Source organism: Atractosteus spatula, chromosome 5 (genome assembly GCF_055471065.1).
Source record: "Atractosteus spatula isolate fAtrSpa1 chromosome 5, fAtrSpa1.hap1, whole genome shotgun sequence".
Taxonomy (NCBI): domain Eukaryota; kingdom Metazoa; phylum Chordata; class Actinopteri; order Semionotiformes; family Lepisosteidae; genus Atractosteus; species Atractosteus spatula.
Genome location: NC_142710.1, coordinates 61,413,755 through 61,438,242, shown reverse-complemented (window position 1 = coordinate 61,438,242; position 24,488 = coordinate 61,413,755). Strand labels below are relative to the sequence as shown.

At 36.3% G+C, this 24,488-nt stretch overlaps 2 protein-coding genes across 2 annotated transcripts in view; one reads left to right on the top strand and one right to left on the bottom strand.

Moving 5' to 3' along the window:
• Nucleotides 1-70: 70 nt before the first annotated feature.
• Nucleotides 71-24,488, top strand: part of cenpp (centromere protein P) — a 108,375-nt gene continuing 83,957 nt past the window's right edge. The window contains exons 1-6 of the mRNA XM_088916623.1: nt 71-105; nt 875-1,030; nt 1,416-1,579; nt 1,967-2,055; nt 2,958-3,043; nt 7,590-7,686. Coding sequence (XP_088772749.1) covers nt 894-1,030; nt 1,416-1,579; nt 1,967-2,055; nt 2,958-3,043; nt 7,590-7,686 — 573 coding nt within the window. The 5' untranslated portion in view covers nt 71-105; nt 875-893. The remainder of the gene's footprint in view (nt 106-874; nt 1,031-1,415; nt 1,580-1,966; nt 2,056-2,957; nt 3,044-7,589; nt 7,687-24,488) is intronic.
• On the bottom strand, nt 12,285-21,213 carry ogna (osteoglycin, paralog a). The gene is made up of 6 exons (XM_088916622.1): nt 20,954-21,213; nt 16,630-16,729; nt 15,793-15,957; nt 14,698-14,900; nt 13,488-13,583; nt 12,285-13,371 (listed from the first exon to the last, which is right to left on the bottom strand). Exons 1-6 carry the CDS (start codon nt 21,107-21,109, stop codon nt 13,201-13,203), a joined length of 891 nt encoding a protein of 296 aa, XP_088772748.1. The 5' UTR covers nt 21,110-21,213; the 3' UTR covers nt 12,285-13,200.

The window sequence follows — 24,488 nt, the reverse complement described above, 5'->3', positions numbered from 1 at the left end:
TGATTTGGTATCACTCCCCCCCTGAATCTGTTAGTGGTAGAATCTACTTCTGGCGCGAGCTGTCAGTTGTTTTGAAAAGAGGAGAGAAGCTCCGGTGTTTGTCTGGTATGTGTCTGTATTAATTCGTGCTATGCCTTTATTCGTGCTTTACCCTTATCGTGTGCTAAGGTAGTTTTTTCCCCCTTTTTTATCTTAGAAATAGAGTGGAAATAAAGTGCACGGAAACGTCGCATTTGATCGCCAAGTCAATTGCAGTGCAACCCAGGTGCGGTGCAATCAGTGATATACAAAACAGAAAAACAAAATAACAGGGGGAACAGATACATAGTACGTGCTGTATATTTGCTCTATCCAGTACTTTGAAAAGAAACTTAACTCCAATCCACTTGTCTGTCTCCTGCATTTTTTCAAGTTCGTGAAAACGTAACGCATGATTTCAGTTATCGTTTTCAAGTTCCAGCGAGTCCTTGTACTGTGGTCATTTTTTAATTACGATTCCCAGCAGCAGTCTTTATCAAAGCACAGTGTTTGCTCTGAATATTAGTATAATCTGAATATTATGTGGACAATATTAAGTGTATCAACGTGATTTGTTACCCGCTTTAGAAGTAATCACTGTTCTGTAGCGCAGTAAATTTGATGCACATAAAACTGCTTAAGAAAGAAATAAAAACATAAGTCGTGTGTGTCTACTGATTAATACAATTGGAAAGACTACAATTCCTCCATTCAGATCTGTAGAAAATTTTCAAGTTGTTCTTTCCTAGGTGTCGGCTGCAACAAAATGCTTGATTTTGACTTCCTCAATCATTAGTTATAGGACTTTTTGTTTTCTTGTGAACTTCTGTAATGTCGGATTATTGCACTTTTACAGGGCACTCTGAAGGACAACAATGGAAAATGATCCTGAGCAAAACTACGAAGCTGAAATCAAATGTCTAGAAGAAGAAATTGCTATATTACAGGAGCAACAGGAAAGCAACGAAAGAGAATTTGCGTTACGCATCGGAGGAAACATTACAAAGGCTTTGTAGGTTCCTAAACTAAATCACGTCTTACTACAATACTGTGTACTGTCGGTGGATTCAGTTCCTGTGGCGCCTTCCCATAAAACAGTGATTTTATAAAAGGCTTTGGAATTGCTTTTCTACAATGATGTGGCTAGTTAGGAAAATATTTTTAAAACTGAAATTATTAATAATTTTTATCCTGCGAATCTGATCAAATCCTGCAGTACAAAGTATAAAATTTGGATTTTTATCACAATTGCATTCCTCTTTTCTTATTTCATGAATTTCCTCTCTTGTATGTGTTCTTCTATTGGAGTATTGATGTTTATTTATGAAGTTATTTTGGATATCAACGTTTGTGAATTACAGTAGTACTGAATAACATATTTACTGTGCTGATTCCAGAGGGTCCATGAAAGATAACAGAGACGAGAGACAAGGGGAAAAGAAACCTGAGACAATTGCAAATCTGAAGGATGAGCTTGAGTGTCTGGAAGAGGACCTTCTTCGCCAGTCCAGAATAAACCGTCTTGTGCTGACTGAGTGTGCAGTGAAGACACTGGAAAAAAGTGAGCAGATAGATACAGTACATAATTAGAGAAAAAAAACTCCAAAAACATAATTAACACAATTGGACTTTGAGAAATATAGATACTGTATAAAAGTGCCTTAAAACTCTTTTAAACCTTTCTACCATTTGGTTTGACATTTTTTTTTGTCATTATTAGATTGTATGATTAGTATTTTTAGACCAGTCCAGGGCTAAGAAATCTGAATATCTGCTTTGAAAAACAGTTGAGGAAAATAAGTTTATCACTATCAGTGATACTAGTGGTATTTAGTTATATCAGATTTAAAATCTGACACATATGTTGCATATACTGTACATTCACACTGTATTTACTTACAGGAAATTATGATGGAGTTCCTATGCTTTTGTTTTTGTTACTCCATAGGTGAGAAGAAAGTTATACAGCAGTACAGAATTTCAGGTCATTGCAGTGTCTTGGCTTTTCAAGTTGAATTTGTGCTGACAGATGTTCAGGTAAGAAAATCCTCCTTGATCCTCTTTATAATACCTCTTAATGTTAACCACAGCTCTCTTCAGTAGCGTTGAACAATTAAGAGCGATTAGTGTCCTTTTCTCATGTGGCATTGTCTAACTAATTAAACAGGCCCTGTGTACTAGATGAAACTCATTCCAGTTTAGAACTCACAAAAAAAATCATTTCTGTGCCTGCACTTTGATGCAAAACGATAAACGTGATGCAGAATGTTTCTGATATGTTCTGAAACAAAATGTTAGGATTTAATTTTTTTCCAATGATTCATGCAGTTTTTTACAGGAAACATAATGCCTGACATTTGTAGAAAGCTGAGCATTTACTTCTCTGATGTAAAATGAAATGAGACATTACTTTCTTTAATTTTAATGCCTTGCAAATGCACTTTTGATGACTAAACTCCAGGTGGCAGCAAATATCTAACCAATTTTGTTATAGACTACTAGACAATGCCTATTGGCTCTTCAAACCTGTACAGTATGTTTGTAATAGAAAACATCTAGTATTTCATGCAGAAGAGAGCAATATATAAATCTAATGTCAAACATTTTTTCTCCCTTTTCCATGACACAGAATAACTTCCAGTGCAAGGTTTCAGCACTTACGTTTTCTTTAGAAAAAGAGATTGTTTAATTCATGTTTTTAGTATGTCTAAACATTAGGTGTTTTTTCTGACTGCCATCTTCTATAGTTTCGATAATTCTCTAATGAAACTGTTACCCATTAGTCTTTTGTTAAAATACACAATGTGCCATCATATTCAATACATTGTTTTGTACAATAAAATAAACTCACATGTGAGTCTCAGGTCAATATTGTCATTATAATAGATCATTCAAAAATAGATGTTTTCTTAACACGCTGTTCATTTTACATTTAACAGGATGCCACTAGCAGTAGAATCGTTACTGGTCTCAGCATTGTCGTGGATGGCAGTGAGTTTAATGATATGAGTGCATTTATTTCCAGGTGAGTTAAAATATTCAAACTAAACCTTGCTTACTAAAAATAAGTCTTAGAAAGACTAATGTTAGAGTAGAAATGGGATCTCATTTTCCTAAATACAAAACAGAATACTGATTCTCCAGTTTTAGGAGGCCTGGAAATCTGAAATTGTGCATTGTGGCTGCAAATTGTTATGTTTTTCTTGGCCGTATTGCATATATGAGTATTCTTTTAACTCATTTCTAGAAACGAGCAAGAAAAAGCTTATGAGCCATACTTTCTGGAATTTGGAAGCATTGCGTGTAAGACCTTGAAACGTCTGGTTTGAGATTTGGGTTGGATTTGGGATTTTTTAATAAAGATTTGGTATTTAACGATTACGGCATTTGTAAAGAGAAAGTAACTAGTTTTGCGAGCCCTTAGTGTTTTTTAATATTTTTTTGTAACTGAAAGAATGGAGATAAAACTGAAAAAAATAAGGTTGAAAATATTATTATTATTATATTTATTTTTTCATTAGTAGATTTGAAACTGAAAGGTTTTTTTTAAGAATTAAACAGTCTGTATTTTCAAAATTCTGTCACTGCAGTATTTACTCATTCTAATCATATAGAAGTGAAAGAAAATTGACAACTTTATTATTGTATAAAAATGTTCATGAAATGTGTGTAATGTCTCATCTTTTCAAAAATACTGTACTTCTGGTAAAGTGAGTTTAAAAGTTTAGATTTGCATTCCTTAATGCTGTTCTTTTTCACACTGGAAAATGGTGGAATTGTGGAAAAAGTTGTCCCCCACCTAAATAAATATACTTTTAGCCCTGTAGTATTTTGTAGTTTCGTGTTGCTTTTATTGCATACAAAGGCAAGTCTTAAATCAAATGCTAATAAGGAACAACAGAGTCACATTTCAGAGTTATGGTTATTGGTGAAGCTGGTCAATGTTTAAATGTTCTTTTTACTATAGAAAGTATTTTAAAATGTCAACAACTGGCAGTCCAAGCATAAAATCATCCATATGGCCTGTCTGGGGCTCAGGGAACTACATTCTCGAATTCTTCATTGCTGGAAAGAAGAGAAAAGCAACTTCCTATCCTGCAGACTCCCACTGAAGACTGTATAATGAAACCCATTGTTTTCGTGCCACTGGGACTGACTGAAAAAAATAATCCATTAAGACACATCTAGTAGTGCTGGCTCTTTCAGCAGTGTAAGGTTTCATAAATTCACATTTGAGAATTTTTTCCTCTTTTTACATATCTCATTCGTTTCATTTCCTATAATTTCAATATGCAATTGTATTTATTACTGTATTGACGTTTTTAAAGTTAATGAGTGATTGAGTTGAACTGCATATAGCAAGTGAACACAGTTTTAGTTTTTAGCAACTTGGACTATTTTAGATGATGAAACAGACCTAATAGTTATGTTGTTTTTTGATGGGGCTATGTGTCAAACATGCTGTTAGTAATACTGATTTCTCACTTGCAAGTCAAAGTGTTTATTCCTGTTAATAATACATCATTTAAAAATGGGTGCGCTTCAATTGTTTTTGGAACTATGAAGTCTGTTTGGAACCTTTGAACATCTGATGCCTCAGAAATAAAGATGATGACGCCTATGAGCAAGTCTTTCAGAAATTAACCTTTTTATTGCCTTAGTTTCATAACCAGATTGTTTTGGAAAAAGAATCCTTGAGCTTCATTTTTATGTAACTCACTTGCAGCCCCTGAAACACATCTGGATTATATTGTCTGGTCTAAGTCTTTATCCTGGCACATATGAAAGGGAAAAATACTGGAGATAATGATTCTTACACAATCTTGGGTAGTCACTGTGTATTTTTATGCCTGGTCAAGGAAAATAGTTTTTTTAATTCAAAATAGGCTTAATGATTTTAAACCCAGTTCTAATGATGATGTCCACTTGTTTAAGGGACCTTGGGACATCTATCACCTGATCCCTTCCCATAATTATAGTAAAAACCCCAGTATTATTCAAAAAATAGTGTTTTATAAATATGTTAAATTCCTGAAGTTATATTTCCCTCTTAACATTCATACTCACTGTTCTCTAGCAGCAGTTGAAGTGGGCTGCAGTGCTGTAGTATTGTGGGGTTTTTTTCTTGGGTTTGGAAGCAGTTATTCTTTTAATTATATACTCACCCAGTTGTTTACCACAACATAAGATTATAAATGAGAGGAGGTAATTTGGAAGCCCGTAGGAGAGTTAGTTCTGATTGGAGGACTGACACTTCTCTCCATGATGCCACTGCAGGAGCTGCTGTTTCACCAAAAGATGAAAGGACTCCTAGCCGATAAAAGCCCCTGCCTACCCTGTCAGTAACTGGCTAGTGGCATGAGCCAGTCTTGAGCTGTCAGTCGGGTTTCAACTTTTTGAGGGTTGTGATGTTTTTTTCCTTCTCATTTTAAACGTTCTGCTTTGGGACAACCGCCTCTGGGATTATGGCGCTACCTTGAGCTTCCTAAATGTTTAGCAGATGAAGAATTCAGGATCTTGGACCTTTAGTTTATGGTGGTTCACACGCTCTGATGCAGTTCTTTTATATCCTGGCGAAGCAGGTTTCAGATTCTTTGCGGTTTATCGTGAACAGCGACATTCCTTGTTCTCACCTGTTATCTCTGTTAGATGACAACTCAGCAGCAGCAAACATAGACCAGGTTGAAAGGAGTAACTGCAGGTAAAATCCTGATGGATCTGTATTGTGAGCCTCAAATTCCCCCCACCCTTCATTATGGGATCCTGACCAGTCTTGATAATATTTTCATGGAAAAGGAACTCTTTTGCTTGGATCCATGGTGCTGTTAGGTTGACAGTGAAGGACTGACATGCTGTTGATGACATAGTCAAGGCCTTGTTGAAGGGACTTTCTGATGTGTTTTATTGTCCGACTTTATTTTGGACCTTAAGATTAATCAAATAGAAAACTCACTTGCTGGGGATACAGAGTCATAGTTCAGTTGTACAATTGCATAAAGAATGTAAGAATTGTTTCCTTTTTTCACATGTTGATAACATTAATATTTGAACTAAAAAATGTGCAGATCACTGTATACAGTATTGTGTGGTGGATTTTCATTTTGCTATCTTTGATTCAATGTGCTTTTGTCCTTACAGACTATGAAAAATTCATCTCCATTCTGTGCCATCAGTAAAATGATATGGAAAGATCTCGAATGTCAATTCTATCATCACACTTCATTTAGTTTCACACAACGCAATTGTTTAGAGTTATTCGGGTTGTTAGATTTTCGTATATAACATGTTAGGAATTGTTTTTGTTTATGACCTTTTGTTTTGCAGATGTATTACGGCATGTTCCATAATTTGCAACATATAATAATTTAAAGGGGAACTGCAGTCCCAATTTCTCAGACCGGTTATTACATTTTGGTAACAAAGCAAATTCATTGAAGGTATAGAAAAAAATGACGAATTCTGAATTAAGCACAAATCTGTGAACTTTGTGAAAGTGCTGTGAGACTCCATGTCGCAAATCCCTGGTCTCACCACAGGTGAGAGCAAGAGTTCCCACGAACTGTGATGTGATTCTGCTCTTCTTGTTCACTTGTCACTATAATAACTAATCTAATGTGATGTATGAGTGAATACGTATGGTCTGTTCAGGAGATATTTTAGTGCAGAATGTTTCCAACATGATCAGCATATAGAGTTAATAAGTAAGTCCCATTTATCGGCAAAACTGTCTTGAAGTCGAGAGCAATATTTCTATTGGAATGAAAGAGATGTGTTCACGAGTCTGCTTGTTCACAAAGTCGCAGGGCCGGATGTTTTCTTGTCTCTCTCTGAATCACAGAATATGGTTCTGGAAATTTCGTCTGTTTTATGATGTAAATTTGAGTTAAGTAAATTTAAGTTACTGTGTACATTTTCTTGTTATTGTGGTTTGAAATGCAGTCATATAGAGTATGCTGATTCTTTCTAATCCTGAAATTAAAAATAGCCTTGCAGCCTTGCAGTAGCCACTTTAAATTCATATGTAAATGGGAAAAAAAGAGACTTCTGTGGTACCTGCGTATGGACTCAAATTCTTCAAAAAGAATTGTCGTCTCTGTATTTGAGTGGTTTTTTTAAAATTGGAATTGCGGTCTGCATCAAGGCTTGGCATCCGTGTGGACAGAATGAGGACCTGAAGACAGGCTGCCCTGACATGCCTACCTTTTGGAGTCATTCATCCATTAGCACAGTGCAGGCTCCACAGTGCCCAACTGGAGAGTTAGTGCCAGTGCCAGTCGGGCCCAGAAGACCGTGGTAGACTAACGCCCCTTCCACCCTGGGTACACTCTGCCAGCTGTGCAGAGCCTTGTTCACCGTGGGCTAGTGACATGACCCAGGCTCGAACTTGTGATGTGTGGGTCATAGAGCACAGCCTATGGTCTTAAAGTTGTAATGAAACTCCCAATAATCTCAGACCTGATCATTTCTAGTGATCAGTTAGTGCTTCCCTCATGTTGTAAAAGAGGATTTTGCCAGTGAATTACATTTAGAAAATAAATTTATTGATCAGATTTTGTCTTTTTTTTTCTAAGAGTGGAGGATGACAACAGCCTTTTACTTTTCTTCAGGACCCTAAGACAGTTCTCAGAATGGTGCGAGCACAGAAAAAAAACATTTTTATACTTCAAGGTAAGATTTAATTTCCAAATGCATTTTCAACACAAGTTATGTGGGAATATAACATTTAAAATAGCAAACATCGCTTCATATACATATGTTTTCAAGCAGAAGCAAATGTTTTTTTTTGTTTTACAGAAGGAATAGATTTAAAGATTTATAGATCTGTTGTTAGTTATGCTTTTTACATGCAAACTTGCAAATTATTTCTTTGACAGATGTTGCTTTGACATAAATGTAAGGAAGGAGAGATTAAATACTGGACATATCAGTTGATTGGTCTTGGAAAGTCTCAAAAGCTCTTCTTGCCATTTAAAAATTTTGTGGATTTCTGCAAACTGTTAGTGATTCTGACACTTCATCTCAGGGAACAAAGCTGATCTTTTTTTCTGAAGCTAATGTTTTGGTTTATAGGGCAGTAGTGTGGGATACATTGCATTCTTACTAGTATGAAATGGATATGCTCATCAGCTGGAATTCATTTTTTCTACTGTATGTGTTACTAGAAGTTTATCTCGGAAGTTTATGATATTTTTTACACTTGTTTTTTGTGTAATTAATCACAAGCGAAACATAAATTGAGTATTTTTTATTGATCTAAATTAAGTTTTCTCCATCCATCCAAAATCTGTTTTACAACACGTTTTTTTCTGTATAGTTCATATTTTGTCACATAATCTCTAAAAACCATTCACTAGGAGAATGTTGGTAACTTTAAAATGTTTTACGATGAATTTCTATGAAGATGACCATGATGCAGTGAATTCAGTTTTCTCACTGAGATAGCCGGTACCAGGGCAGTCAACAGTTGATGCAGGCCTGTAGATTTAAGACTGAAACCCACTCGTCACTTTGATACTGGCTCTGTTGTAGATATATGAAGCCCTTGTCAGACAGTAAGCAGCTAACCATGATGCTACTCTAACTCATAATGGGTCATGGGTGAACCTTATGTGATCTGGTTCATAGTTTCCAAAATCTGTTGCATAACAGAGTTAGAAGTAAACACCAGAGAAATCCATCAGTTAATATTCTATAAACTGGATCTAGGTGGTTATATGATTACTCACCATGTAAAACTGCCACACTGCTTTGATCAGACTAGAAGTATAAAAAAATCTGAATTCACCATCTGGGAACTGGCTATTTCACATAAAATTTACTTTAAAACAGGACATACAGTACACATTTGCCCTGTGTTTCATAATGTTGGTTTGGCTGCTATCGGCAAAAGATATATATATAAAAAATACACAGATGGTTTAATGGGGTCACATATTTCAGTCCTCTTGACTGACCTTTTGAGGAAAATTAGGTATCACATTGTTCATAGAAGTTGTTTTTGTAAGCTATATAGTGTTCTGACCAAAACCTGTTAAAGTCCATTATCCGTCTGGTATGTGAGTCTAGACAAACACTCATGGAGAACTGGCTGTCCATATCTCCGCTAATCATTTATAAATTGGTTGCATTTCTTCAGATGCAAATATTTATCATTTTTGTGAATAATACAACTTGTTTTTAGACTTTGTTTTCAGTTTGATTTGTGGCACTTGGAAAGTGAAGTGAAGGCCGTTGACCTAGCCAAACACTAAAGGAACAGGGAAACACAATTCATTTCAAAGTTTGAATGCCAGATCTTATAAAAGTCATAGATTTCTTTCCATTCCTGCACAATCTTGTAATATCCGAGTTCAGTGTAAATATTTGTATTTTTTTTATTTTGCAAGGCAATATTCAGTGTGAATTTCAGTGTGAAGGTGGTGTTTTAACTCTGCACTGTTTAATATTAAATGTCTTGTATATTTATAGCCTGATACTATATTTCAAGATGTCAAATGTGGTCTTTTATGTAAAAGTAAACTAGATTCTATTCATTTTTCTTCAAAAACTATTTGTGGTAAATAAGTACACAGTGCGTTCAGAAAAGGGCATATATCTGTTAATCAAAGAAACTACATGCCATTAGAAAGTGTCTCAAGTTTTTAATTTGTCGACATACAGTACGTCAGGCTTAAGCATCATGAAAAAGGCTTGACTCCTGGCACTGCACAAAGACTAATAATGAAAAGGAACATGTAATATCTAGGTGGATGCTAGAGCCCTTTTTCACTCAATATCCTGTCAAGCACATTTAAGCATTTAAATAGATCATTTTAGCATGCTTGTTTTTGTAATCATTAGTATAGCATTAATCATTTATTTTTTCGTACCTACTGTATATTGAGCATTGTTGTGTAATTAAATATTAAAACTAAGACTACAATATGTATTGTGTGCTTTTTAGGATATTCAAACTCATCAAGATTAGGCTTTTCATCAGTGTATTCAGAAGAAATTGTCATTAAAAGATAGAGGGTGACCTACCAGTGTACAAAATTAAACTATCTAAAGCCTGGCTATCCTTGTTACTGAAATCATATGTGTGCTACAACGCGAAATATTGGGTTGTTGACTTAGATTTGACCCTAATCTAGCTTTTGGGGTGCGTGTCATTGACGTGCTGTTCTTTCATCTTAAGAACATTGGTCAGTTGTATTCTGTTCCTCTTCCTGAGAAACTAGTTGATAAGTTTGTGTTGTCCAGGATTGACTACAGCAGTGCACTACCTGCCAGGTTGTCAAAGATCACCTGACAAACTCAGCAGCTAAGATCTGAGAATTTCTTGTGCTGGCAAACTTGTAGCACCTGTTTTGAATTCCTGTACCAGATTAATGCTGAATTCTGTATGGATTTCATGATATTAGTCTTGAATTTTAAGATCCTGAGAAGAATGTGTTCCCTTTATATATATATATTGTCCCTTGATTAATTACACCCCTAACAGTCCTCTCTCGCCCTCTCCTCTTGCTCATCTCCTCAACAAAACTGTGAACTATGAATGATGAAAATCAGCCTGTCTAGTTTCATGTTTCGTCTCAGGACCTACTTGGATCTGCTTTGCATATTGATTCATTTTGTCTGATTCTAATACTTAATTTTTATTGTAGTCAACTTTGAGATACATTTCTGTACAAGCAGATATATAGCATAATGTTTATTATCATTAGTGGAAATGTTGGTGTATGTCTCAGTAATTCTGGAGACTTGCTTACATACGTGTGAACATTGATTTGTTTTATGGTTTGTGTTTAGGTTAAATAAATTCTTCCAAGTGCTTTGCCAGAAAACTCGACTTAGACATAAGGTTAAAAAATAAAGTCCAGAATACAATGCTGAAAACTTAATTTTGCAAGGAGACTGTGGGAAGGTATTTTTTATGTTCAGTGCTTTTGTTTGTTTTTTTTGTTTGTTGTTTTCTGTTTCTTTTTAATTGCAGACAGCAAGATTAACACAGGATTGTACAGTACTTTGCAAGAGAACAAACGTGAACTATTTAGTCAAAACACATAAAGGTTAGAAATGAGAAGAGACCATTCACTCCATCTTGCTCATTGGGTTGCTTTCATTTATCAGTCCAAGGAGATTATCCAGATGCATATTGAAGAATCCCAGGGAGGACAGTGTGCTGCAAAGTCCTTTCTGTAAGAAAGTACCTCTTGATTTCAGCCCAACATGCACCGCTAAAGCTTCCTAGTTTCCATTTGTGTCTTCAGGTCCTAGGATCATGATGGGTCTTGCAGTAGAAGTTCACATTATCAGTACCTCGCAGGATTTTAATAACTTGTGTCGGGAGGCCCCCTGTTATTTCCACCGTGGAGAACTAAAAATGTTTAGTATTTTTAAATTGATTTTGTCTGTCATCCTTTAAGACAGCAGTGAACCCTGTTTCCCCTCTTTAAACTGATTCCAGCGCAATAATGTCCTGTTTTATGACTTAGAAATCACAATTGTACACAGTTCATTGTGTTTTATTCTAACGTACAGTAACATTGTGATAATTGAACTCTATACTTTTCACAATATAGAATGTAGAGCAGTTACATTGAACAGGTTGCACTAACCAAGCTTACATCTGGACATTCTCAAGGACAGGGTACAGTGATTATAGATGTTATTTGTTGTGTTGTTTTGTTCATAAAGGAATGATTGCAGAAAGTTTGAATGACTGTATATTGTGTTTATTTCACATTGATCAGTACAGTTTAATGGCTTTAAAAATACTTACTTTTTTTATAAATGAGTTGAAAGAGTAGTTGTGCGGTCATTCACAGGAAAAAAGATTAAACTCAGTGCTGATTATCTCCAACATTCTAGGCATGGTAATTTTTGTGTTCCATTTGATGGAGTTTAATAATCAGAATAAAAATTGGCTTAATCTAAAGATAGGAACATTCTGTCAAAGGATAGTAATGATATAAGGACAGTCAGACAACAAATGTAATGTGACCACAATTCTGTTATTTACTTGGATTATGTGCTGACACTAGGTGCCAACTTGGAATTGGTCAAGGAATATTTGTTCATCTGTGTTAATTTTTGTGCTCCAGTTAAATATTTGAAAAATATTCTGAATTAAAAGACTGTGCAGACTTGATTCTCTGATGTTTTGTAATGCATAATGGAATTGTTGTCTGTAATGATCATTGGTCACAAATGTACAGTGCTTTCACAAGAGGCAAGTAATCACACACTCAGTCAATATGATATCCATTGCAAATAGTCGTAATGTAAACATTGAGTTTCTTTTATTAAAATACTTATTGAAAAAGTACACTTAGGATTAAATATAAACTTTGATCTACCTGCCAAACACAGATTCCAAATTCTGTGGCATTGTGGTGGCATTCAGCTTCCTTAAAGGCTCTCGTGTATCTTATGGATATTTACAATCAAGTATTGGTTGTGCAATTTACGACTGGCAGGTAGATCAAAGTTTTGATTTAATCTGGGCATGTGTCTTACAAACTTTACATGGTGTGCTTCTTTTGGTGTTGCACATAATTAATAATTAATTTTCAGTGATAGTTACATTATTGTACAATATTGATTACACATTATTAGCATATTCTACTAGCTGAGCTATTACCTGTTAGTGCCCTATAACTATACATTAAATAACAGCATGAAGGTTTTTGGAACTGGTATTAATATCTATTTGTTCAAATATAAAAAGAGCTGATATACCAGACAACTCAACTATAAAGTTTCTATGAGATCACATAGTGATGAACTAATGTAGAAAGAAAGCAATAAATGATTATATATTTACATTTTATCCCAAGAACCTGTAATTAAAAATGAATGCAGTGGCTTACTATTGATTTGATGTTAGTTTGCTGCTCAAGGTTTTAGGAATTTCGAGAACATTTTGGGGAAAAAGTGAAGAGTTTTATTTTAACATTAAAGGAAAGCTGGCACAAGCCAGAAATACATAATAGTAATCCTATCAAAGACTAAAAATGCCGGACAGATTTTAGGCTAGTTTGTGTGCAACAACACTGAATAAGCAGGCACGTGATTTGCTTGTGGAGTTATTTACAACAGGAGTGAGACCCCTTTCTCATGTTGCCCTCTACAGCAAAATTCACTTTTGGAAATCTAGGTGTTGAAACTCTTTGGCTTTTCCGTCTCTGCGGAGCCGTGTCAGAAGTAGCTCCCCATGGGGAGCGACTTCAGGCAGGTGAAGCTGTTGGGGTATTTGCCAAGGATAATGGGGTTGCCCTCCAGCCGAATTTCGTCCATGTTTGTGCGGATGTAGCGGGTGTTGTTGCCTTTGCAGAAGGTCTCGTCTGTGATTGCAGTGATGTTGTTGTTCTACGGAGGAAAAGAAAAGCAAGGTTTGGGGGGTGGCAGTGGCAGAAAAGTAAAATATTGGGCTGACAGAAGGTGCATTAGGAGTCCCGCAACTGGATTGCTGGAGATCAACTAACCTGCAAGTGCAGAACACGCAGACTTTCAGGAAGATGAGGTGGAACGGCCTCCAGCTCGTTATTGGCCAGGTACAAATATGAGAGATTGACCAGTTTCTGGAAAGAAAGCAAAAATATTTATTTTCTATCAGTCCACGTGGTAGATAAGCATTATGTGTTGTTCCGTTAGATAGGATGCTTTCATCTTTGCAAAGTCTTTGCCATATGAATCCAGTTTCACAGAATGTAAATTCTGCTAGTGAGTGGTGCGTTCTTAGGCAATCTAGTAAATTGATGTCTAAGTGAATGATTTGTAATTGGTAATGTTATTGTGAGGGAAAAATAGATGGGACATCGTGGTTCTTCAGTGGTTAGCTTTACTGAATTACAGCAAAGCTGGGGCCGTGGGTTCAATTGCTGGGGTTTGCGGAGTTTGTGTGTTCTCCTCGTGTTTGTGTGGGTTTCCTCCATGTGCTCCTGTTTCCTCCCACAGTCCAAAGGCTTACTGGTAAATTAATTGGCTTTTGAGAAAACTAGCTGTGGTGTGCGTGTGTGTGTTAGTGTCTGTCAGCTTTGTGATGGACTGGCATCCTGTCCAGAGGGTATCCTGCCTTGTGCCTGTTGCTTGCCAGGATAGGCTCCAGCCCCTTCATGACCGTGTATTAAATAATGTTGTTAGAAAATGGATGGATGGAAAAATGGGTGTTAGTTCTTTCTTTTAGGTTTAGACCAATAGTTACATTTTGTGTGGGTGTAGGTAGGTGGTTGGAGAAAATTCTACGTGTGGCATTGCCTTACTCTGACCTGCAGAGTATACAAGGTGAGGTCAATTCAGTGCTGAATAGTATAAAAAACAATGGTTTTGCTAGGGAGGCTTATGTTTTGACGTTCTGGTTGGCAGTGAAGTTCATTGGTTCCAGTATTCATCTCGGAGTTTCGCATTAACCTTTCAAAAATTGATCTGCTTCATTTTGATGAAAACATGTTGCCAATGTGGAATATATTAACATATACAGTATTTTGTATATACATGACCCATAAAGACCAGGTGACATTGATGGTTTGAGTATGGTGTCAGGGACACCCAGTTCTGTGTTTGATCCCTGCTTGTTCACAATGTGGAAAACTGCTAGACTCCCCACCTCTGATCTCTGCACTGTCAAGAGTGGCTGCAGTGTAACTTTGCCCTATCATTGGCATGGAATACAGATTGCATGCGTACTGTACATACCCTGAAGGCATTAGCTTTTACACCCCTGGTCCTGAGCCTGTTGTGATTTGCATTAAATAATGTCAGTTTTGTTGGTAGGGTAGGGAGCTTGACCAGTCTGTTTTCAGCAAGGGAAAGTTCTTCCAGCTGTGGGAGCTTTGAGAAAGCCCCTTCTTCAATCTCGGATATAGCATTCCCAGTCAGGTCAATTCTTCTGAGAGTGGCTGCAATTAAGAACACATTTTGTTATACTTTGGCTGCTGCTATAATCATGTTTAAATGGCCACTTCACAGCCTGATTGTATACCTTCACACTAGTACTGTTTATTTGGATTTACAGTAATTCATGCTTTGATGATCTTTTTCAAAGAGCAAACCAAAGTAAAAATCTTATTCAGCTTTGATTACAGAGAAGAAAGTGAATTGCACAGGGCAGATAAGTTAACTGTGAAAGACATAAATATATGTGCAGAGAACTTTAAATGTAGGCTTGTCACCTTACGGCTGTGTTGTGAATTATTATATATTGCTCTGCGAAAAAGCTGATGCATTGTTAAACTTACCCAATCAAAGAGTAGAAAAAACATCGGCAACTTCATTTCTTAACTTAATTAATTTCAACCCCTTACCGAGCCATTGAATCAAACACAAGGGTAGTGGGAAATGCCAAATATGTATATATTATATTTGTTTGAATATAAGTCTCTTGACTCAAAACTACACAAACAGTCACTGCCTATTTTTGGTGTTGGTAAAGATTAAACAATGGAATTCAAAACAATTGAACAAATAATTTACTAACATTACACGTCTGGTAGCCCTACCCTGCAGCAAAAGAAAGAGCAAATTAGATTTTTACATCATGTATTACCTTTAAAACATTTTCAATCCCTATCCTTACATGAGAGAGTCAGGAACCAAGTGTACTTCTAAAAGTGTGCTATACAGTATATATAGTATGTTAACCTTAATTTTTTGACACTTCTGTAACTTTTCCCCATTTTGGCGTCATTTAAGTTTTAATTCAGCTGTTAAATCTATTTAGAATGTGCAAATGGGTTGTGTTCTTTATAAGGTTATAGAAGTGGAACTGAAAGAGAGCCGGTAAATACTTACGGATTTCACTGAAATCTTTTTGAGCTATCTTTGCAATCTTGTTGTAACGGGCATACAGATAGGCTGTCTCCTTTGGCAAAGCTGGAACAGCAGTGATTACTGGTACCACCTCCTCGCAGTAAACTGAGCCACTCAGGCAGACACACAGGAGGCAAGTGGGGAGCTCTGAAATGATTTGGAGGTTTGGAGGTAAGTGGTTGAAATTTATACTTAATAACATGTCCGTATTATGATGAAAATCATCTCAGAATTGCTCTAAAGATGAAAGTACCAGAAAACAAGAGTCTAACCTGTTTACTCTCAAAAAGCCCTAGTCTAGGTTCAAAACGCTGTCTGTAATGGTTTGCTGAATTTTCATCTCCAATGGTTTGGTACACAAACTTTACAGCAGTACACATAGCTATTTAAGTTTTTAATTAAACTGGTTAAAAGAGTAAACAAACACTAGTGAGATTAAACCAACAAAAAAAAGCATATTGCAGTGTAATCATGGCATTGAACAAACATTGTGCCAATTTTGTTTTCGCTGAGTCTAGATGTTGCTAATATTTAATTGTGGTGAATTGTATGTAATCTGAAAGATGGGTTCAACATCTTCATGCTAATGTCATAGGTACTTATTAGGTGTACCTGTGACAGCAGTATTATCACCTTGTGGCCTGATCTCATCAGATCTGAGAAGCTAAGTAAGGTTGTTAGTGGTTGATAATGGAGTGGAAGTCACTTGAGATATATGCGTTTCAAATCCAGTTAATTGAAAGTGTGTACTACAGTATGTGTAATTTCAGTTGGTTATTAGTATGAATTAGATGCTTTGAATGAATTTGTTTTGTTTACCAGCTGCTTCTTTGGGAGTTGGAAGTACAGGAACTTCATTTTCAGCAGGTTCTGTATCTGCAGGAGTAAGATCCTCGTAATCTATAATAGTCTCCTGTTTCTGTAGATTAAATATTTGATAGAAACAAATTAGAAAAATCATAAAAGTACAAAAAGAAGGAAAAATTCCAGTGATAGCCAGTGTTTACAGTTTTTGGAAACAACCATTTGTCCAAGAATTATTTTATTTTTACAATTTCAGTCCATAACAAGGTAGAGAGAACAAAATTAAACAAATATGAAAAAATTCTCACTCAATTCACATGTCCACAAATCCATTTATTCTACCCAAAGAAACATCAGCAGATCACCTCTTAGATGTAAAAAGGTTCTGGGAAAGATCTTTTAAAAGATTGAAGTGTTGACAATTGTATTTCCAACACAGTTTTGTGTGAAAGACTTTATTTCGCCATGTATACTTTTGAAAATCTCAGGGACATTAACAGACTTAATTGCTTCTGGTTTTGTCCAGGTTGCTCTGAAAGTAGCACAGTTTAGAACAAGTTGCTTTACTACCTTTGTTAATGTACGTAAATTGGGCACTTGAGTGGTTCAGCTAGTAAAGATGGTCTCTTTAAGTACAGCTTGAGCTCCTAGATCTATACAGGTACAGAAATCCCTGTATGCCTTGGATTTCTGGCTGGGTCATGTCCCTACCTGACTGTACTCATAGTGTCCCAAGCACTGGTGTACAACTGCTAGAATGCAGCCAGGGGTGAATTTTGGGATTACTTTGCCCAATTTTGTCTTTAAGCAGTTGTTTTTATTTTCAAATAACACCAATAAGAAATCAGGGAGATGAAACCTTCGTGTCATATTTGACTAAGTTCCAGATAAGAATGGTGTGTCTTTATGTCCTGTGATGGGTCAGATTATAATAGAGTTATGATGCCCTCACTGTCCTTTTCATTGATGGGTATGGGGCACCAGTCTTTTTCTCTGAGCTCAGACATGTCTTGTGCTTAAGAGAAAGAGAAATTACTCTAAATTCAGGATGCATAAGGAGACAGCAGAAGATGGAAGTTGGGAAGAGCAGAAACTGTATGCTGGGACCAGAATAAACTCCCAAGCCCACCCATTTTACATGAGAACACAGCAGCAAGGCCAAAACAGCAGTAAAGTATGCCTATCATAAATGGGCCTCATTAGCCTTCTTTGAACACACAGATATGATAATCAAAGAAGAGGGCCATCTTGCTCTCAACAGATGACAGAGCAGTGACATAGACTATCTTTTCACTGACCTAAAAACAGTCTTTTGGTGCCTTCTCCACACATTCTAAGCATAAAACAAAAATAATTTATGTGTCTCTGTAAGGGTCTTCCATTCAGGAAATGAATTTCAAGCAAAGATTCAGCTTTGAAAACTAAGATGTCACTGTAATGCCAACAGCAACTTGGAAAAAGCCATCTCATGGTTTAATGGCTAAGATCGGAGAATAGGTCCAAGAGTTAAAGCTGGCCTTTATGCCAGAATGGCAGGAAGGAAGCCATTACTGGAAAACAACACCTCAATTCCTGCATGAAGGTAGTAATAAACTATTTCATTGACACTGCCAAAAAGGGCAAAATGTGTTTGTGGTCAGATCAGACAAAACTGGAGACATCTAGGTCTAAATGCAAAATATTAACTTCTAGTGCAAATGACACATATCATCACCCAGTCAACACCATCCATAGTGTCAAGAATGATCATGCCAACATTATGCTATCAGGCTACTTCTCATCAGTAGGGATTGAGACGCTTGTCAAGACTGAGAGGAAAACTTATGCAGCAAAGTACAGGCAGATCCAAGAGGAAAACCTGATGCTGTTTGCCATAGACCTAAAAAATTCACCTTTCAGCATAGGAATACTCTGAAGGGCACAGTCAAAGGTATACTGGTGAGACTTAAGAAAAAGAAAGTCAATGTACTAAAGTGGCCAAGTCTAAGTCCTGATTTGAATGCTATTGAGAATCTGTGGAACAACTTGATAGCTGCTGTCCATAAGTGATTCCAAAGAATATTGAAAGAGCTTGAGCAAACCTGCCAAGAAGAATGGGCAACAGTTGCACCAAGCCAGTGTGCAATTTGGTAAAGAGTAATGCAGAAAGAGTTGTGGCTATAATTGCTGCCAAAGGTCCTTCCATGGATTACTGAGTTTCACGGTTCTGAATACTTGTGTGGTCAACATTTCATGTTTTTCTTTTTAGTTTTTGCTGACAGTGTAACTGCTCCACATTATGATCAAATGATGTTGAGCTATTTGAGCATGTGACTGGTTAATAATATAGGCTAAATTGGTTTGCTTGGTCCATCATTGATTCTGGCAGTGGTAGCGTACTAATGGATTATACGGTAGTTCTTACTGTACTGTGTTTTGGTCTGTTTAAAAATTAGTATTGCTTACATAGCCGTTTTTTTTGCTTTGATGACCAAATATTAATTTGTACCAATCTCTGGCAACTGGGGGTAGTGCAATCTAAGTCTAAACAAAATCTAAATCTGCAAATAAAGAGAACACTTGTACACAGAGCTGTGAAGAAATGCCTTAATGTTCCAAGTTCCTTGCTTCCAAGACATTGCACCAGCACTGCTGCTATCTGAAATTGCTATATGCTACCAAATTTTGCAAGCTGGCAATGGTATTCTATTGTTATTCCACAGTATATTCTATACATACTGGGTGGAAATCGCATGTTTAAAGATTGTCAGCTGTAAATATTTAGCTTCTTAGATCACAACCTACAGTAAAAGCAACTCTTAAATGGCCATTAGAATTCCTGGACAATGACTGGATATAACTCCATTTAAACATATTTGGTCCATCCTCAACTTGAGTTGTCAAAATCCTGCCTTTAAATTATTCCCCCGAATTGATTCCCTTCAGACAAAAACTGTGGATTTTATCCAAACAATGTGTAAATTATTCTGTTGCCTTGCATTAGACAAATTCGATTTTGCATTTTTTGAAAGTATTCACCCCTCTCATTTTTTGCCAGTTTGCACAATAAGGAAACATACCCTGAACATACAGTAAGGTTGGGAGTCTGTTTAAGTCTGTATCTGTATCACCAGTAAGATTTATTTTCATCAGTGTCTTTGGTGCCATTCTGTAAGGGCAAGATTTTCCTGACTAAACATGTTCTTCCACCAGCTACCAACAAACCATACTGCATCTATAGGTCTAAAAATAGAGACTGCAGAATTTGCATCAGGGATATCGGGGAGAAAGATTATGATGATGAACGTTTAGCTATGCAGGTGGAAATGTCCTTGATTGGTCGACTGTAGGTCGACAAGGGATCGAAAGCTCGACATTGTCCATTGATGACTTAGAATGGTACGAAGATGATTAGTTTAGGAAGTGACAACAGAAAACACTTGAATTCAAGTTGTCTTTCCTCAGTTGTGAGTTGAAATGGTGAAAAGCAGTTTCCATTCATGATAAACTGGGCAAATCAAATCACAATCAGGCAAACATTTCCTTTTGCTGTGTCATTCAAGTAGAACCTGGACCTGGCCTTCAAGATCTTTCCATTGTGAAATGTTTCCCAGTGAAACAAGCAGCACATGTTTTATATTGAAAACACAGTTGCTTTTAGCACACGTCTTAGCAACCACCCATATTTTTTTCATTGAAAAAAAAAATTGGTAAGTACCCAGGCAAAATATTTGACTTACATATGCTTAGTTTCAAATGATTTATATTTAATTCCTTGTGGCACTGGAGAAATAAAATAATACATTTAATATACTTAAGTAGAATATTTCACCAGATATTGCACATACTTTGGACTTCCCACTGTTTTTATGAAGACTATCTTATGTACCGAATTCACAGTGACGGCAACAAATTTTTTAAGATTGCAACTGATCTCATGCACTGCAGCATCATTCCTGGCAAGTTGTGTGTCTATGTGGCTTTATTGACAGTAGCTGATGCTGTGCACTTGACTTTCCAATAGTGGAAATAAAGTAGCAAAGCTGGTATAAAGAAAAAAAATAATTTAATAATATTGTACATCTTAATACAGTGAGTTAAATTGTTGAATAGTGGCATTCATAGCTTAGCTTTACAGTTATTTTGCAAATCAAATAACACGAACATTAAAATGATTAATCTAGGAGATTCTGAATTTATTTAAGGCATCCACAATCACTGAAGATTTTAACCGATAGTGTTGAAACAGAGCTGATCCCTTAAGCAGAAAAGCATAAGACGTCAGCTTGTTTGCATTGTCCACAACAGAAAATATTCATTGTCAGAAGACGATTTAAAAAAACAAATTAAATAACTGTACCTTTGCTTCCAAAGCCGTCAAAAAGTCGTCAGGAGTGCGAAATATATCCTTCTCATTGTTACGGTGTTCTGAATCCAAGGTAATTGCTGTAACTGCTGCTAAGACTACCCAAAGTACAAGTATTAAAGAAAATAATAGTGGTTTTAGCTTGCTCATCTTGTCTGAGGGCACTAGCACTTGCTAAATGTTGTTGAAAATGAAGTAGTGCTGTGGGTATTTTCTTTGTGCCTGGGAGTAAAATGTGATCTGTCAAATCTGTATTTAAAGCCTTCATGAATAGCTGCCAGGGGATTCTTAAGCATGAGTTTATGGAACAGACTTTAACCCTGTACATTCCACAAGAAAGAAAAAGTTATTTACTTTTTCCTTAAAACATTTTAAAGTGTTTTTTCTTATTTTGCAGTGATAGAAAATCTGCAGCATCAACATAATTTAAACAACAAGTTAGAAAGAAGATAGCATCACCTGTATTTTTACAGTACTTTAATTAAATTAGGATAATGAGGAAAATTATAAGCATGGTGGACTGTCTTACTTGTTGTTGACTATGCTTTTGAATCAGAATCGTTTTGCATCTGGTTTAATTTATTCAACTTGCAAGTTACAGTAATATCAGGATTGGTATAAACAAGTAAAGTGTCTCTACTGAAGCAGGACTTTTAATTAAAGTGTGTTAACTTCTTTAATCAAATCCTTTAAAATAAGTCTGAGGATGTATGTTTCTAATTCTACAATGAAAGTATCTGCAACACATTTTATTGGTTAATGTTTGCCTACAGCATCCCACAACTATACCAGTATAACTTGTATATTACTGAAACCTGGCTTTTACTGTGTTACAAAATTTTATGTGTTAATTGTTTTTTAATTTTATTTGTCTCTAACTGCTGCTTTAAAAAATGTTTATTAGGTGATCAGGACTAAATTTATTAACAATAGTCCAGACAGTCTGTGGATTCTACACCTCTCATTTTTAATGTGAGAAAGCATAGTAAGACTTTCCAGGCTTGTACTTCTAATCCTTTAATATAAACTCTGAGTGCAGTTCTCTACATAACTTAATCTCTTTCCTTTGAATACAAACCACATAAAAATAATGTCACTAAAGAATTATGTAGTCACTGCATTGTGAGTCATGCATTATGTCTGCAATTTATTTGGGATTAAAAAGTAATAAAATAAATTGAACTGTTTACAAATACAGAGAGGTGGTGTTGATTATTTTAAAAAATCAAATTGTATAATAGCAATAAAATTGTTTAAATGAAACAGAGTTGTGAGGTGGTTTCTTTCTGCAGGAAAGGTGGTACAATCCTGTCATCAAAAACATCATCCATGGAGTAACCCAGTGCCAACAGGATGAATAAAAGCATGTTGTTCTTGAGGTGGTCCCAGTTTCTCGTTCATGTAATGTCAGCCATTGGCAGGCTCATCAGCCTCAGGAAAAACAGTATTACTACTGTAATAATTTCCTTTAACTGTATGTCTCTATAAGGGCTTTTATAGGACCTTGGCAGGCTTTGCTTGTCGTCATGATAGAAAAACCTTTCAACAGAATCAAATAGTTTTCTAGCCTCGTGTGCGACCTGCTCACGTTGGCAGGGGGCGTCGGCTAATTGCTCTTTCAGCATTGTGCCTTTCACATGCTTAAGTGCGTTTCTTTGGCTTTCAGTATTCCGGAACAGACCATGTGATCGATGATCGTAACATGCTTGTTAATAGGAGGCTCGTACAAGCCAAGAGAAAGACGGGCAGAGAGTATAACGACTTTGTTTTCCGCAATGAAGGATGATGGCTTTTTCCCTGTCCACACCCGATTTGGAAAAGTCATTTTCAGCTTCATTACCTTTTATTACACTTTTCTAATCTGACCGAACGAATAACATGAAGTAAACAAAGCTAGAAGGAACAGCACATCTGACCTAGCCTCTTTTCAGTAGTTCTGGGGTGCATTCATTGCCCTTTTCCGGCCCATGTCTGGACTCTTTCTGAACCTCCAAACTGGTCGTGAAGCTTGCCTCAGTAACCAGAATTTCAGTCAGGGATCCCTTCTTTTGGTGATTCTTCCTCGAGTTTTCTTCTTATTCTTTTATTGTTTTTCTTCTTGGCCTTGGTACTGCCTATGGAAATTGTTTGAGCCTCTTGGCCGATTTTTCATTGGAAGCAGGTGTTTGTGGTTATAGAAGAGATGTGATATAAATGGGCTACAGAACAGATATGAATCATCAACACTTTACTCCCCAGGTTGTCCACTGTGCATATTATAAATGTCATGTTCAGCATCATTATGATGATATTTGGTGTTTTAATTTACATTCCATTGGACACATTCAACTCACTAGAGGCAGCAGAATCAAATTAGTGATTCGTGTTAGAGGTACTAACAAAGCTGAGAATATTGACAGTTTAAAGTATGTATTGTTGAATCATTCTGTTCCCACAAAATTGTTTCAGCTACTTTAATCCTTAGTTTTTTTTCATTCTGATATTTTTCTTCGCATTTTATCCACAGTACGAACTGTATTACTGTTTAACTTTTATATGCTTCATATTTTATCCATTATAATTCCGACAAAATCCAACAAAAATATAAGCATCAAACATGTGTTTCCAAACTGCCATTCAGCAGGGCATTCTTAAGGCAATTAATTAATAACTTCTCTTTCCCTGTGGAATGTTCAGTTCTTCCAGCTCAGAATGATCATATTTTAGGGTTTCAATAGAAGATTTAGGATGCTAAAGAGAAATGTGATTTTAAGAAGCTAACATTTTTTCTTTTTCTCTGGATCATCTTGGGAACATGTGCTGTTTTTCTGTTTCAGATCTCAGCAGGAAATGAATGTTTAGAGAATGGCAGGATCTCTCCATTGCTGTAAACAATGTCACAGATTTAACATTTAAAATGTCAAAAACATTTTCTTTTTTAAGATCTTCAAATCGTTTTCAAATCACCGTTTGTGATGAAATTGTGTGCTATCTTGGTTGAGTTTGTATGTTCTCCCCGTGCTCCTGTGGGTTTCCTCCCACAATCCAAAGACATCTAACATAGGTTTAGGTGGGTAACTGCGTCAGCGTGCGTAGACTGCAAAGGAACAAGTAATAGGTTTATTCCATACTTCTTTTTTTCAGCATGGAATAAACCTATTACTTGTTCCTTTGTAACATAGGTTTAGTGGCTTCTGGGAAAAATGGCCCTGCTGTGAGTGTGTGCGTGTCCGTGTGTGCCCTGCAGTGGACTGGTGTCCTGCCCAGTGTGTATCCTGCCTTACACCTATTGCTTCCTGGAATTGGCGCGACCCCCCCTGCAACCCTGTATTGGATAAGCAGTTAGAAAATGGAAAGATGGATGTTTGTGACGAAACTGCATGTGCGTTTTTTAATGTTTACTGCACCTTAGTATTTCAGACAGCACATATACAGTATGTACAGTATTTACAAAAAATCCTAATGCTAAAGGTAGAGCAAATTAATTTGCTAGCTAAGAAATATGAAATCATTGTATTATTGGTTTGAATTTGACCTTTTACAAGTATTA